This window comes from Notolabrus celidotus, chromosome 17 (assembly GCF_009762535.1).
Source record: "Notolabrus celidotus isolate fNotCel1 chromosome 17, fNotCel1.pri, whole genome shotgun sequence".
NCBI classification, from domain to species: Eukaryota; Metazoa; Chordata; class Actinopteri; order Labriformes; family Labridae; genus Notolabrus; species Notolabrus celidotus.
In genome coordinates, this window is record NC_048288.1 from 31,455,744 (window position 1) to 31,472,929 (window position 17,186).

At 44.8% G+C, this 17,186-nt stretch overlaps 2 protein-coding genes across 2 annotated transcripts in view; one reads left to right on the plus strand and one right to left on the minus strand.

Moving 5' to 3' along the window:
* LOC117829358 overlaps nt 1-509 on the plus strand; it is a 3,210-nt gene extending 2,701 nt beyond the window's left edge. The window contains exon 5 of the mRNA XM_034706991.1: nt 433-509. Within this exon, the coding sequence (XP_034562882.1) occupies nt 433-509 (77 nt within the window). The remainder of the gene's footprint in view (nt 1-432) is intronic.
* Nucleotides 510-8,215: 7,706 nt separating this feature from the next.
* Nucleotides 8,216-17,186, minus strand: part of LOC117829359 (sodium channel protein type 2 subunit alpha-like) — a 90,316-nt gene continuing 81,345 nt past the window's right edge. Inside the window, exons 19-23 of the mRNA XM_034706992.1 lie at nt 16,243-16,296; nt 14,643-14,780; nt 14,435-14,539; nt 12,496-12,766; nt 8,216-9,525 (exon numbers count right to left, since the gene is read on the minus strand). Of these exons, the coding sequence (XP_034562883.1) occupies nt 8,216-9,525; nt 12,496-12,766; nt 14,435-14,539; nt 14,643-14,780; nt 16,243-16,296 (1,878 nt within the window). The remainder of the gene's footprint in view (nt 9,526-12,495; nt 12,767-14,434; nt 14,540-14,642; nt 14,781-16,242; nt 16,297-17,186) is intronic.

Consider the following 17,186-nt stretch of genomic DNA (forward strand, 5'->3'; position numbering starts at 1 on the left):
CGTTTATTACAGGAGGCTTTTGTTTTATATACAGAGACATGTATTTGCAAAATACTAAAAAGTATTTCAACTCAAAGTACTAAAAAGTATATATATATATATTTATATATATTCATATAATATCGTTGTAATTATTATTATTGTCTCTAAAACACCAAAGTGGGGTCACTGAGGCACAGCTTTCGCCTCCTTTACACCGAGGTTTCACCGGCAAGAGTACCGCTGAGGTCAGAGGAAAACCTTGTAACTTGTGTGGTTCTGAAATTGACATCAAAAATCTGGAAATGTTTAAAATGTTATCAGATAAAATAATTTGAGTAGTGGACCCGCTGATGCCACGTTCTCTCATATCCTCAGACCTTCTTCGGTTAAATCTTTGGAGTTACAAGGTTTTCTTCCTCCAACTGTAACATGTAACTCATCTTTTTACAGCACAAATCAAGAAGAACGCTTGCATCAAGAAACCTCTTATCTCCAACGTAATGTGTCCCAACTACATGTATTTATGACGGACTGTCGGCAGACTCATGTTTTCCTAAAATCGACATTTACAATGAGAGGATTTTTCTAAAGACGACTCATGAGGTGTCAGGAGGGGAAACATTCAACACATTCCCCCCTCTCTTCCTGAAAAAGGCAACTTTCTCGAGATATGAGGTTTCCGGGGGACTGATATGAAGCCGGAGACCTAGCGAGACCAGTTTGACAACCAATGTGAAACCAGTGTCGGTGTAAACGGGGCGACGGTGATTGAAGCAGTGAGAGGATGCCTGGAAAAACCAAATCAATGACGACAAAAAAGTCAAAACATCATTGTTATTATTATCTTCATACTGTAAATAAGATACAGCATCACTCACTGCCTGTTTACATAACTGTTGTATTGCATTTATCACACAGTTCATAGTAACAATAGTAATAATAATGAACAATGAAACCACTCGTTTTCTGTGCAGGTCCTCCGTGTTGGTTCGTCCGTGTTTGTCGTTTTGTTTCGAAGATGACGAAGCAGCTTTTGGTTTTGAAACGGGGAAAAGAAGGCAGGAAGGAGCGGAGATTCTCAGTCCAAAGTTGTGTTTTAAACCCCCCCCCCCCCCCCATCTCCAGTCTTGAAATGGACTCTTCCAAAACCCCTTGGTAGCACCACATAGACTGACCCACAGCTCAGAGAAGAAACAGCCACTCTCACTTGAAAATATGGTTTCATTTTTGCGTACAGTTCCCGATTTCTCCTGACAGAGGAGGAAAGAAAATGACAGTTTTTCTTCCATCTTTTGCAGCTGGAGTTTTCCTTCAATGTGCCAAGAGTTTTTTCACCGCCGTGTTGTGGACAGAAAATGTCTGACTGTGTATTCGTACTGAGAACAAACCAGAGTCTGAGGTTCAAATCCACTCTTTCAATGAGCACTGATATAAGACGGTTGGGCACACTGACTGTATATAAAGATGGACAACAAGTCTCCAACTCCCTTGTTTCAAAAAACAGAAGCCACAATATGGCCGCCATCTTGCACTGGTAGAACCGTGGAATTGGCGGCCCTCCTGATCAAACGTCAGGCAGGTAGACTCCACAGCACAACCGACTCCTGTGATTTGTCAACAGAGCTGTCAGTCATGAAATAAACACTTACAGCTAAACTTCTCAGGGAATGAACCTGGAGATATAAATCAGCAGGATAAGAACTTACTGAAATGGCACAAACCATGTTTGACAAACATTTATCTGAAGTGTGTTTTGGTTTTATGATTTGACTCATGTCCCATCTGTCGACATGGAGGAGGCGGGCTTTATGACATATGCTGCAGCCAGCCACTAAACAGGCGATGGGACGTTCTGGCTTCTATTTTGGGAGCTGTCATGTCATCCATCTTTTTGAACAGTCCGAGATATATACCAAGTTTCCCCCTGTGGACGTTTGCAGTACTGCAACAAAGAAATTAAACCACTCCCACAAACCTTTTTAGAAAACTCTGTAAATATGTTTTTCTACAAATGTGAGTGAATCTGAACCTCTTTGACGGTCTCCAACATTAACCCTTTCACACATGCTTCTCACAAAACTAAGAACTATCTTTAAATGTTTTCTTTTACTTCTGCAAAGTGCCGTCAAATTCATCTATGTTTTTTAAACTCATATTTTAGAGCAAGGTACAGACGTGTCCGTCTCCGGTCCGTTTCAGCTCTGGTTTCTATTCTAGTCAATGTGTTAACTTCCACTGGAGCCGCTCCGTTGCGTTCCACCTGCGTCTCTGACCCGGCAGGTCGGAGTCCTCCGGATCAGATACACAAGACTTCTATTCTTGCCGGATGCCGGAGCACGACACATCAATCTCAACAGAGCAGATGGAGCGGGACAGGAAGTCAGGTTTCACCAAAACAAAATGAAAACATCCGGTTAATTTTCAGAATAAAAGGCAACAGGTAGGTGTCAGACCTGCTCCTGCTGATGCAGCTGTTATCACATGTTTGAGATTCACCAAGAGTGATACACAAAAAAGCTGAATGGACTTTGTCATTTTCTTCAAGAAACATGCACAGAACAAATATGGCTTTGTCCACAGGGGGCGCCAAACTAATTACCGCTAACCAAAAGGAGCTTTAATGCATAAAGTTTGACATTTTCCCGTCTTATTGAAGAAAAATATACATCATATCGTTTCTGTCTGGAGGCTGCAAGAACAGCACGACACACCGGACACTTTATGTGAGAGCATGAATCGGAGTTCCTCCCACAGGAACACGGGTCGGATAAACAGACAAAAAATCCAGATCACAAAGTCTTCATATTAATGTTTTTGAATAACAAACAGCAATGCATGCTGTCTAATTCAGAGGACAGGTGATTCATTATAATTTTCTACAAACATCAAATCAATACTTTGGAGTTTTAACAATTTGACTTCTCCTCAGTCGTCACTTTGTTTTCTAGAACAGAGGGATCAGTGAGATATTCCTGAGCTGCATGGCATTTCAGACCGTCTGTCGGCCAGCTAGATTTGGAGAAATGTCCTGTTCCCTTACTGTCCAGTGGGTGGCAGCGTATGGGATGACTTACTAATGTCTACTGGAGTGGCTGAAGTGCAACCAGACCGTCACAAACCCCTGCATTGTGACCACTATGCATGAAAGGGTTCAAAATGAAGACTCAAACCAGCTCTCATGCTGTTTTTGTGCAACTTCTTATTAAGAGGAAGAGTCACATCAGTGACAGAGGGGGGAGGGGGGGAGGGGGGGGTCTGTGTGAACCTCGTTCAATATCAAAAAGCATAAAGTCAACCAACCAAATGTCAAACCAATCAAATCATCACTCAGTCTGCCCGTCAAGAAATCAAAGAATCCACCAGGCCATCAATCAATCAAGCACGTTATCAATCAACCAATGGGAGAGCATGGCTTGGAGTGTTGGGGTTCGTATGTAGCAGGCACACTCTGGGTCTATTGCTACTGAAAACAGCCCTTCAGCACAACTGCAACCTGAAATACGCCTCGCAGCAGAGTTCAGCAGTGTCTTAAGTATTGACCTAGTGTATATGTTTTTCTATTCTCATAGAATCTAGTAGAAATAGAGTCCAGACGGTGCCAGAAGAATAGTTTTTTGTCTTTTTTTCCTTTTCTAAATGAGTCTAGTAAAGCGTTTAGTAAAGATCCCTCGGGTGAGCACGACAACAGAGACAGAGAGAGAGAGAGAGGTTGTTCGAAATATTGAGATAAAGCAGACTGAACGAACGCTGTACACGCACACTTTGACACTTCATCTTGATAAAAACAAGCGGTGACACTTCTTCACAGCCGCCTCGTGTCACTGTATTCACCTTCACACCTGAGACGTCACCACGACACTTCCGGCGCTGCATCAGGGAAACCAGACGGGATCGGATTCCATCACGGAGCGTTACTTTACATCTTCAGGTTTCCTGGTTCGTACAGTGAGAGAAAGCTCCCGTGAAGTCACGAGTCACCTCACGCACTTAAGAGGTTTAGCAAACAGTTATTGCTGGACGCAGGTTTTTTTGTTTTTGTTTCATTTCTCTGTGCAAAAAGGTTAAAGAGCCGTCACGGTCGGCTTCCAGGACGCAGCTAAAACGTGCAAAAGTTAAAAAAAAAAGAAATAATCTTGGTGAAAATGAAGCAATGAAGAAAGTCAATAAATAAATAAATAAGTCAAAGGTTTAAGAGTCTCCCTTCAAACTGAGCGGGGGGCTTCGTGCAGAATCCTGAAGTTGCTGAGCACTACTTGGATATCTGCTCGGATTCAAGTTACACTTCAGTTTGTATTTTTGAAACACAAACTGAACGTCTCTTTTTCTTTTTCAGAAGATTTAACTTCAGGAAAAATAACCTCAGCATCTCCATCAATCTGAATCCAACAATTCATCTCCTCAAACTTGAAGTGAAACTCTTAAATTTGCAGAAACAGAAACGCTTTTAGAGTCAGCACACCGGTGTTCTGGAAATTCTTGCTCACCTGCTGCCAAATTTGAATCCACGCTGGTTTCGTTGGACTGTCATCATGAGCTTTGGCTGCTGATCTACAGAGACCCTGCAACAGTTACTCTACAAACACTGAAGGTACCTGACAAAGTTTAAAGAATCCTTCAGCAGCGTTTGGACCAAAAGTGAAGTGATGTTGTTGCAAAGTTATGACACATTAAAGTCCACGCAAACACTGAATTTGCTCCGGACAATGCAGACTCGTGTCAGGAAAATGTTGCATCAGTTCCGTCTTCGAACATTTGAGAGTGTTTGATTTCAAAATAATCTAAAAATGATCTGACATCCTGAGAATGCACCAAAAACAGCTGATCCACAAACCCGACTATGCATGCCTGATTTCTACTTCTAACAAATCTGCATATTTTGTGAGTTCTCCTGGACTCTTTCTACACCTGATTGCAGTGACACTTTGTGAAATTGGGGGGCTGGATGCAGATTTCAACTGACTTTACAGTGAAGCTGAGACTCTGTGAAAGAGAGATGGACAGATTTCTGGTAGTTCAGAGAGTTCGTCCAGAGACGTTCCCGCACGAATAGCTGTTTCACTTTTGGTCTAAACGCTCCATGACGGTCACATCCTCCTCTGATCGCCAATAAATCCTTTAAAAAGACCGAAACCAACTCAAACCCCCTGAAACGATCACTGAGCCATGAGGAGTTCCTGGATTACGTGTTACTGCATCATCATGAAGCATTTATTTCCACTTGAGTCCACAGACGCGGCCCTGCTAGAGCGGGAGCGCAAAATGTAGCTGCTGAAAGTCGTTCCTAAAAAATGCACTCTGTCCTTTTAGTTTGATGTTAAAGAAATCTCCAGTGATTCATTCTGAAAATATAAACAGCTATTTAAAAGCTACAGATATCCTGTAACGTACAGTAGGACTGACTGAATGGAGCGGGGAGGCAGAATATTGGGTTTGGTCTTTTCTCTGGGTTTGCTGACGTTAAGAAAAACAGGAAATACGTCTCTCTTGACCCTCAGCATCAGACAGCAGGAAGTGAAAACCAGCAGATGTGAGATGAAAGTTTTTTCCAGGACACCGGTGACTGATCAAATTCCAAATGACAAAGACTGAACAGGGTGAAATCCTGATGTTGATGTGCTGAGCTGATTGTCTCACTCCGGTCTGGGCTGGTCCACACCTCAAAGATCTAAAAACCTGTGAAGGTTTGGGACTGCGGTTTGAGATCTTGTGTGTGCCGGGCCAAACTCAGACCAGACGGAAAGATAATGACAGAGGGTGATTTGTCAAAGAAGTCAGCGAGGACTGCTCCCGGGTTCTGTTTTTGAAATGAGTCCCTTTCTCCCACAAACTGTCCCTTTTATTCATTTCTCTCTTTCTTTTTCTGTTTCTTCTTTTCTTTTGTTGTCAGTTTACTTTCAAAGAGAAAAATGTTCATAAAGGGAAAAAGTTTTAAAAAGTGGGCAAATCAAAAGTTCATACACGAACAGTGAATACCTGAAAATGAGACGGGCCTGATTTCAGGACGACCTGCAATACTTTTTTAGAAAGAAAGACATTTTGATTTAGCTAATGATAAAACAAACACTTTGAATAAAGAGAGAGGTTCTTATTAAAGTTCCAACGTCTGTCAAATTTAGTAACAAGAGGACCTCTTTGGCAACGGGCTCCCGTCAGTCTCTCGAGGACCACCTTTGTAAGATCTTCTGTAGCTGTTAGCATTCTTAAGACGCTGATTTTTATGTGCCTCCATGTTTTTTGACTGCCTTACAGATATTAAATGTCTCTGCTGCATTCAGAACAATTATCTTTAACATCAGCATCCTAGCTCCGCCTACTTTTGGGACTCTTTGTTTGGGACGATCGGCGTGTCTCTCCATCTTTCATCCCCCTGCTGCTGTGGTTGTGAGCGGCGGCCGGCCTCAGTCATGAGAGGGACACTCACTTTACAGATATGTGGCGCCGTCCAGGAACGTTACTTAACCCTGAATAAAGACGCTAACGCCTCTGTCAGATTTATCGAGCTCTCTTATGTTCAGGTCGGATCGGTAAACTGCAGAACATGTTTGTCTGAGGTTCGTACTCTGCCTTCATCTCTCATCCTGATTTAAAAAGGGAAATGAATCCAAGGTCCTTTAGATCGTTGGGATATGAAAGTAGCAGCGTAACAAGATCAGGGACCGAGTCTATTATCTTTAAAGCGAATAAAAGGAACTCACGTGTTTTATTTAACGCTATTTCATTTGGCTAAACTCGACTTTAATGGATCAGAAGAGAGACAGAGTGGGAGAAGACTGGAACGGGATCAAGGACTACAGGCAAGGACTACTTAGACCGCTACGCCATCAGCGCCCAGAACTCGACTTCTAACAAATCTGAACACACTTCATTCTTACTACGTCCAACGTCATCGATAAAGTGACCGTCTCTTTTCTTTTAAGTTATATTGTTTGGCCTTTTTGTCTTTATTTGATAGGACAGCTGAAGAGAGACAGGAAATGTGGGGAGCAGAGAGCGGGGGAAGACATGCAGTAAATGGTCGACCGGCCAGGAATCGAACCGGCGACCCCTGCGACGAGGACTGTCGCCTCTGTACGTGGGGCGCTTAGACCGCTAGGCCACCAGCGCCCCGTCTCTTTTCTAAATAATGCAGCAGGATTACAAATCTTCTTTCCTGTTTGTTCGTAAAGCAACAAGAAGCAATCTGCGACTCAGAGACAAATCACCCACCGGCCAAATCCGTGATGAGGATGAGGATGTCACCACCCGGGCAGGACCCCGTTTAAAAAGCCTGGGACTGTGTAGAAAATCTCATTGTGCACTCATTTGTTTCTGGTGTTAAAAATAAAGAAATCCCAGGTCCTTTTTTTTTGAATGTGTCCTCGCCCAGGTGAGATAAAGTGACAGCACATGTAAACCCAGGAGTGACAAACGGCGGCTAAAGCGGATGAAGTAATTTTCAGGTTTTTGAGTTTCCCCCCGTACCGCACCCTCTCCTCTCATCGTTAGTTCAGCCACTTTCTCTGCGCTAGTGCCGCTCCAAAGTCGAAAGAGAGAGACTGCTTATTTTTCAACTTACTCTAAAAAATATAAAAAATAGTAATAATCGTACCGCTATTAAAAGACTGGTAACATCGACAAAGTTATACTTTTACTACGAAAACATCTGTTTAAATCACGTTGTCGTTACTTCCCTCCTCTCTCGAGTCTCGGTCAGTCGGAAAGCTCTCGACTGTGAACGCGTCGAGAAACACCGCTAGGAACACCGTACTCTGACAGCCAGGCGTACTCTGAGAATATTGATCAACTGTGGGAAGGCACAAACCCCCCGGGCCAATAAATGATGGATAAATCTGATATAGTTGTTCTGACCCACCATAGCTGAGGTCAGAGGTCTGTCAGTGTGCGAACCCTCTGCTCAAAGGGATCTACGTTTCTGTCTTTAGCTCTGACGAAGGCAGAGTCGACTCCACAGCCGGGGTTCCTCTCTGTTATTGCAGTTTTTCTGCTTCCCTTTAAGAAACTCCAAAAATGCTGTAAAGCAGAGTCCAGGAATCTCCACGGGGAAGCGGACATTAAAGGTAGTACATATCCCGCCTCTCTTGCTCCTTGACTTGACGCCTCCCGCGGTTCCTTCCTCATAGCTTCCGTCTCGGCGTTCCTCAGCTATGGTACATTCAGTAAACAAAAGAACAAACAGGCTGAACCCAAAACAAGGACATCCTCATTTGTTGAATTTTTTGCTTTTTGGTTCCCGCTATGGTACCGCCCCCTGCTGTCCGTCGGGGTCAACCGCTGACGGTGATTGTTTGCTCGGTTCGCTTCCTTCCGTCTCTACAGTTACCGTTTCTGTCTTTACTGCGAGCGGGTGAAAGATCTCCGATGTGGCTCGCGTGACGCTGTCGTAGGACGGCGGCGACGAGGTGGAGGAAATAGTCTCGGAGCGCTCCAACCCTAACAAACTGGAACCGTAGTTTTCCCTCATCATGGCGGCGATCAGCCCTTCTTTCTCCGGTGCATCCTCCATGAACGCTCCTTCGCCTCCGCCGTCCTCCCCTTCCGCCCCGACGTGCCGCGGGGTGGTGATCTGGCGGTACAAGTAGGAAGCGGCCTTCATCTGCCGCCTGACCAGGTGTCTGCGGTAGCACCTCTGGATCACTGTGGCAGAGACCTCTTCCTGTTTCCGCCTCAGGGTGGTTGTGATCGGCTCGTAGGAGATCTTGGACGGGTTGGCCATCATGAACTTTTCCTCCATCTGCTGCTTCAGGGCATCCATCTCGCCGGACTCCCCCAGGACTCGCTTTGTGAAGGCAAAGAGGATGTCCAAGCAGTGGATCTTGTCCCCGCTGACCATGGGCAGGTCCATGGAGATCAGTTTGATCTTGTTAGGCTTGGCAATGCGAAGCGGCTCCGACAGCGAGTCGGCAAAGTCTGAAAGTTTGGCGTACTCGATGAACTGCGTAGCCTCGGGGTCGAACTTCTCCCAAACCTCGTAGAACATCTCGAAGTCGTCCTCGCTCAGCGGCTCGGTGCTCTCCTCTGTGGCCACGCTGAAGTTCTCCAGGATGATGGCGATGTACATGTTCACCACGATGAGGAAGGAGATGATGATGTAGGTGACGAAGAAGGTGATGCCCACTGACGGGTTCCCGCAGTTCCCCCGTACGGTGGTGCCCGTGTGGGGGATGTTGGGGTTGCACTCCTCCGGGGAGTTGTTGAGGATCGGACTGAGCAGACTGTCCCAGCCTGCCGAGGTGGTGATCTGGAACAAGCAGATCATACTGTTCCCAAACGTCTCAAAGTTGAACATGTCGTCGATACCTGCCTGCCGCTTCACGTAGGCGAAGTTGGCCATGCCGAAGATGGCATAGATGAACATGACCAGGAAGAGGAGGAGCCCGATGTTGAAGAGAGCAGGGAGGGACATCATGAGAGCAAACAGTAACGTCCGGATGCCCTTGGCGCCTCTGATGAGACGCAGAATCCGACCAATACGAGCCAGACGGATCACTCTGAACAGCGTGGGCGACACGAAGTACTTCTCGATGATGTCAGCCAGCACGATACCTGAAACAGAGAAGAGATTGATTATACACTGATGTTGGACCCCCGAGCCGGAGACGTCACAGGTCTTGTTGAGTTCAGGAGCGAGTCACAGCGCTGTAATTTCTTCTTCTTCGTTAAAGGGATATTTCAGTGTTTTTGAAGTGGGGTCGTATGAGTTACAGTACATTAGTGCTCCTGTTAGCCACAATGAGTGCCAGTGAGCTCTTCCCCTTTAATGAGATCATTCCCAGAGGACCGGCTAGGATATGTTCACTGCAGACGGGGTCGCCTATTTCACGTTATTTCACTAAAGTAAAGAAAATATGTTCCAGGCACTCATCACCGTGCAAATGCATGCACCAGTAGAAAAAACATGGAGCTCTTCAGTTTGCCGTCAGTCTTTGTTTTGGGACTATTTTCAGACGCACCTCGCAGACCGGTGTTCTTCCGCTGCATGAGCACGGATACACGCCGATCAGCTGTTTGGATCTGTCTGCACTTTGAGGATCAAAAACTACAAACTGCAGAAATGAGTGATTCTGACGATGACACTGTGGACACAAGAGGATCCCTCTATGACCCAGAGTCTACAGAGGAAGAACTCCACATGCAGACCCAACGTACCAACGAAGAAGAAGAGAGGGGAGGAAGTTCTGTGCTAACGAGTGAGCAGGAGAGATCCCACGTTACCTGGTGGGGAATCAGAGTCTACCCAGAGAGCTTCTGCTGTCAGGAGAGGGACTTAGTGACAACTTCAGGACCTTTCTGAATCAGAGGATCCCAGCGGCTCACATACGGCTCCAGTCTGCATCACTCATCACCCAGAGTTCCCTGCCTTACAGGAGGTCTGCTTGTTTGAACAGCCGGGATAAAGACAGGAACGTCCCATCTTTGAAATGTGCAGAAAAGTGAGTTTAATTCACTCTAAAGACCGACACCGCTACTTGATCCTGCTACGTGCTTGTTACAAACAGCTGATCGGCGTGTATCCGTGCTCATGCAGCGGAAGAACACCGGTCTGTGAGGTGCATCTGAAAATAGTCCCAAAACAAAGACTGACGGCAAACTGAAGAGCTCCATGTTTTGAGTGCCTGGATCATATTTTCTCATCTTTAGTGAAATTACGTGAAATAGGCGACCCCGGCCGCAGAGACTTGTAGCCTAGCTTACCTGCCGGTCCTCTGGGAATGATCTCATTGAAGGGGAAGAGCTCACCGGCACTCATTGTGGCTAACAGGAGCACTAATGTACTGTAACTCATATGACCCCACTTCAAAAACACTGAAATATCCCTTTAATTTAAACCTGCAGACACGCCGACCTGTTCAGGGAAGTTTGGAGGTCTCTGGATGACTTCACTACAACACTGATATGTAAACATCTCAAACATGAAGGATCAGCACTCACAGGATTTGATCTGTGGAGAGATTCCATGAGGTCATCCTGCAGAGACGCGGACACAGGACAGACTACGGCTCTATTTTTCAGTTAGAACGCCTGAAATCGATTATTAGTGGATCAAGTTCTTCCTGTGTCTGAGGACAGTCCTGTGAGTTGCATCATCTTAAAGCTCTCTGTTTGGATATCTCAGACTTTATGTGGCAGCTCGGCTGTGATTACAACCTGAGGAATTGGTTCTGGAGGGCTGAGCTGTCTCTCTCCTTCAACAGCAAGTCAAACACTGTAATTCATCCCTCTTTTCCTTGTTATCCCAGAATGATAAAGTCAAAGAGGAGCTGGCCTGTCATCACTAGACCCCCACCACATCTGACCACACACACACACACACACACACATGAACACACACACACATGAACACACACACACACACACCTCTATCTTTCACCCGTCTCCCTGTGCTGAGTTATGGCTGATGGAAGGGATGAGCGGGGGGGAGTCGAGAGGGAATCACCATCGCATCGTACATCAACTCAACCGCCCCTCCTTCCTGACATCTCTCTCTCTCTCTCTCTCACACACACACACACACACACACACACACACACACACACACAGCTGATGTAACAGGTCAATCATGTTTGATTTGTCTCCAGGGACCGCCCTCTGGCAGCTCTGATTGCTGCCGTTACCTTCACCTCCCCCCGGCAGCCTCGTCTGAGCTTGTGCACACACGCACACACACACAAGCACACACTTAATTACACACACACACAATCTTGTCACAACACTGATAGCTAAATTACCTGCTTAGGTTGCTCTGTGCTGCCTCTGAAGACTGCCCTGTCATGTGTGTGTTTGAAGTGTGTGTGTGTGTGTGTGTGTGTGTGTGTGTGTGTGTGATGTGTATACGAGCACACAGGACCTTGGTGCAGAGGAAACATGAAGGCCACCCGGATGGTCAGTTTGTTGAACGAGGCAGACATCACACACACAAACACACACACACTCAAAGACACACACATTTACAGTACATGACCGGACGTACTGATTGAACCTTTAAGATCTTTCTCTTGATATCTGGTCCAAGACGCTGCAGCTCGAGTCCTGACTAGAACGAGGAACAGAGCGTCTCTACTCTGCCTCCCCTTAAAATCTAGACTAGAATTAAAATCCTTCTTCTGACCTACAAAGCTCTTAATGGTCAGACACCTTCGTATCTTAAAGACCTCATAGTGTCCTATTACCCCTCTAGAACTCTACGCTCCCAACATGCAGGCCTGCTCATCCTACCTAAAGTCTCTAAAAGTAGTATGGGAGGTAGAGCCTTCAGTTATCAGGCCCCTCTCCTTTGGAATCATCTACCAGTCAGGGTCCGGGAGGCAGACACCCTCTCTACTTTTAAGAGTAGGCTTCAAACTTTCCTTTTTAGTAAAGCTTATAGTTAGAGCTGGATCAGGCTTGGACCAGGTCTTAGTTATGCTGCTATAGGCTCAGACTGCGGGAGTTTTAACTTCCTACTCGTTTATTGAAAAGCCTTGAAGCTTTGCCCACTTTAGCTTTTTGAAACCGCTCGTAAACCTTTGAACTCACCGACGATGGAGAGGATGACGACCACGAAGTCGAAGATGTTCCAGCCCACGGTGAAGAAGTAACATCGCAGGGCCATGATCTTGATGAGGCACTCGATGGTGAAGACGATGATGAAGGCCAGGTTGATTTTGTTGAGGATGTTCTCCATCTGAGGCGACTGCTCGTCCGTCTCCACCATCATGGTGATCATGTTGAAGAGGATCAGCACCATGATGATGATGTCGAACGCCTGCTTCCCCACCAGGTCGAAGAAGAAGCCCTGCAGAGAGTTCTGGAGAGACGGGGAGAGGATGAAACTCGGTCTCACCTCCTTACAGTTTATTTATGTTCCTATCACCCTGATGGTCCGGACCGTAGTGACACCCTGCTGATTCATTCTACTCCTGACAGTTTTACCTTTCCCTGACGCTGGAATGCATGGAACAAGAATTTCATCCCTATCACCGCTCCCTCTCTCTCTTCATCTCCCTCTATCCCTCTCCCCAACACGGTCTCAGCAGATGTGTGTCTAACATGAGTCTGGTCCTGCTGGAAGTTTCTGCCTGTTAAAGGAAGTTTGTCCTCGCCACTGTAACTTGCTAAATACTGCGAGGTGCAATGCTCATGGTGGATTAAGGTGGGGTCAGACTGAGTCTTATCCTGCCTTGGTGTTGGGTCTCTGTTGTTAATTTGACATAGGCCACGGTTACATGATGTTTTTTCATTCTGAATTAAAGTATTCTCCTTCACGTTTAAATGGAAATAGTAATTCTGAATTGAGGTTTACATGAAAACACGTTTAATGGTCTTTATTCCTCTTAAGGTCCGGGGGTTGGGAAGGGTTCTGATTGGACAGGGGCGGGCGTGACGTATTTACATCTACCAGAAGAAAACAGACTCCAGTTCCTGCTTCTTTCATTTTCGGTTACAACCATAGACTGTAAATAAAAATGGACAGCGTTGCTCCGCCTCTTCCCGTTGTACGGTTCTGAGGCCAAAAAATCCCTCTCCTGGGCGCCGCCATTGTGCACCCAGAGCCTGTAAAGCCACTGTAATAAGCTCCGCCCTACAGCGTAGCGTCACAAGACGCTGTGTGTCCTTTAAAGTTTCACTCCACGGCGGCTGTGATTCAAAGGAAACGTACGTGGATTTTTTGACCTATACTGCAGCCAGCCACCAGGGGGCAGACACTGCTGAAAGCCTCACCACCAGCCACCGGAACCTCTCCCTTGGTTACAGCATGGAAGACCCTGGATTAACTCGGACGCTGCAGCTTTAAAAAGGTCCACTCTTTGATGCTTCCGTCCATCATCTCTTTTCATGATATCCATTTCTTCTCAGGCTCCTATTAAATAAAGAGTCTCGGCTCGAGTCCAACACTTGCTTCGGGCGGCCATCCTGGAATATGTGCGTCATGGCGACAGGACAAGTGAACGAGCATGCTCAGAACGACCGGCATTAATTTAAAGCGGTATGAACGTATACATGATGGAGGAATTATTCAATTCGGATTTAAAATCAGAATAAACCAGACACTTACTTCAGATTTAAATTTAATTCTGAATGGTCATTTTCATTCTGAATTATTTAAAAGGTCATTTTAATCTTTTTAAAGAGGATTTAATTTTAATTCTGAATTAAAGAGGATTTGAAAGTCTCATGTAAACGTAGCCATAGACCGGTCTAGACCTGCTCTGTTTGTAAAAGCGTCTTGAGATAACGTTTGTTGTGATTTGGCGCGATACAAATAAAGATTGTTTGAATATTTTGTACGATAATGCTGCAGCCGTTACTTCCTGCTGCCAGCTGGAGCCACCTACTGAAGCACCGCCAAATGTTTCCTACATGTCAAACACAGAGGCCCAGAAACACAGCCCATGATCCAAAGTGAAGTGGACTCTCTTTGTCCCTGAGCTAACTCATCCATGGTGTCTTTTTAAAGTGAGCTGTGCGTTGGTACCGTAGGTCTGGGGATCGGCTTCTGAGGTTTTTTGGATCCCAGCTTCTTCATGGCGTTGTAGTATTTTTTCTGCTCCTCCGTCATGAAGATGTCCTGTCCTCCTAAGTAAACACACCCAGAAAACACTCTGTTATTTTCACCCCACAGCTGACTCACTCCAGCTTCAGTATGAATGCTTATTGTTAAGAGTTCCTTTGGTGGTACTTATCTTTCTCTTCTGCTGGTTAAAGTTGTCGATGATGACACCGATGAAGAGATTAAGAGTGAAGAAAGAGCCGAAGATGATGAAGATGACAAAGTAGAGGTACATGTACAGGTTGATCTCTTTGATGGGCTGTTCCTCCACCTGTCAGAAACACACACACACATAGACATGAATGAACAAAGAAATACACATCATGTTCCCCTCACTGCTACAGACTCATATCTCTTATCAATTGACTTCATTATTGCTTTCAGAACTAAATGACTATCAGAAAACGTATTGGGCATTCAGATACGCCTTTATTATAGACGCCATCATTTCCTGGTTCATCACATCCCACTGATTAGCCCCTGTCCATCTGTTTCTACTGAGTCTCAGCTTCACTGTAAACAGTTCCACAGAGGCTTCCCTCTGTCTTCCTTCAGCGGTATGAACCTGAAACAGAAACTGATGTTCTTGTGATGTTCTTGTAATTAACGGGTCTTCAGTTTGCTGAAATAACAACATCATGATGCAGATTAGTCCAAAGTCCAAAGTCGAGCTTTGTCAGGTCTGTCCTCAAGAGGAGAAGAAAACTACGTCTACAATGTTTGTTTGTTGAATGGAGGTCTATGAAAGAGGATTAGAGACACTGATGTTTCTTTATCTCTGACCTTCTTCATGGAATGTTCCATTTGTTCTCAGAATTCTGACATCATCAAAGACAGAACTCTGACATCATCAAAGACAGAATTATGACATCATCAAAGACAGAATTATGACATCATCAAAGACAGAATTATGACATCATCAAAGACAGAATTCTAGAATTCTGTCTTTGATGATGTCAGAATTCTAGAACACCTGCTGTTGCTCTCCATACAGACTGTTTCTCCTGCTGACACCTGATTGGCGGATACTATTCAGACTACAGACAGAGACCAGAACCCCCCTCAGACTAAAACCCAGACCCTGAGATCCAGATTCAACATGTCTCTGAATCAGAATCTGTAATTACAGGTTAGTTGTAGCTGAAAGTAAAAAGCTTTGTCAGGTCTGTCCTCAAGAGGAGAAGAAAACTACGTCTACAATGTTTGTTTGTTGAATGGAGGTGGGATCCATCATTTCTGATGCTGCGTTCAGGGAAGTCAGGAAATCTAAGCGCTGATTGTCTTTAGTGACACAGCATCAAGCAGATTAGTGTCTCAGTGTAAATGTTTGATGTAGAACAGATTGTTAGCTGCTCTTCATGCAGAGATCTGTTTATAGAGAGAAATAAATCCTCCTCACATTAACAACCATGGGAGCTGGGATTGTGTTCCTCCTGCTTTTGCTCTCCATACAGACACCAAAGCCTGCTGACACCTGATTGGTCGATACTCCTCAGACTACAAACAGAAACCAGACCTCTTCTCACACTAAATTCCAGATCCTCGATGCAGATTCTACATTTTTATGTTTAATCTTTAAACAGATTACGTCCTTGTCTGACTCAATTTCTGATTTTTATCAAACCATAATTTTCTCAAGCTTTTGGAAATTACTTTTTCATTTCAACATCTTTTTTTGGAACACCAGGGGGAGAAAACAGACCCAGAAGAACCTCAGATCCTCTCAAACTTACAGATCTGGAGTCCACCGCTGCGTACATGATCTCCATCCAGCCTTTGAATGTTGCCTTAGAGAGAAAGAAAACAAAGAATCAGAGGATGGTTCTGTGTTAGGGTTCCTCCTGTACTGTTGATGTGGTTTTGTAGTGATACTGTGTTGATGTGGTTTTGTAGTGATACTGTGTTGATGTGGTTTTGTAGTGATACTGTGTTGATGTGGTTTTGTTGTGATACTGTGTTGATGTGGTTTTGTAGTGATACTGTGTTGATGTGGTTTTGTAGTGATACTGTGTTGATGTGGTTTTGTAGTGATACTGTGTTGATGTGGTTTTGTTGTGATACTGTGTTGATGTGGTTTTGAAGTGATACTGTGTTGATGTGGTTTTGTAGTGATACTGTGTTGATGTGGTTTTGTAGTGATACTGTGTTGATGTGGTTTTGTAGTGATACTGTGTTGATGTGGTTTTGTAGTGATACTGTGTTGATGTGGTTTTGTTGTGATACTGTGTTGATGTGGTTTTGTAGTGATACTGTGTTGATGTGGTTTTGTAGTGATACTGTGTTGATGTGGTTTTGTAGTGATCCTGTGTTGATGTGGTTTTGTTGTGATACTGTGTTGATGTGGTTTTGTAGTGATCCTGTGTTGATGTGGTTTTGTTGTGATACTGTGTTGATGTGGTTTTGTAGTGATACTGTGTTGATGTGGTTTTGTAGTGATACTGTGTTGATGTGGTTTTGTAGTGATACTGTGTTGATGTGGTTTTGTAGTGATACTGTGTTGATGTGGTTTTGTAGTGATACTGTGTTGATGTGGTTTTGTTGTGATACTGTGTTGATGTGGTTTTGTAGTGATACTGTGTTGATGTGGTTTTGTAGTGATACTGTGTTGATGTGGTTTTGAAGTGATACTGTGTTGATGTGGTTTTGTAGTGATACTGTGTTGATGTGGTTTTGTAGT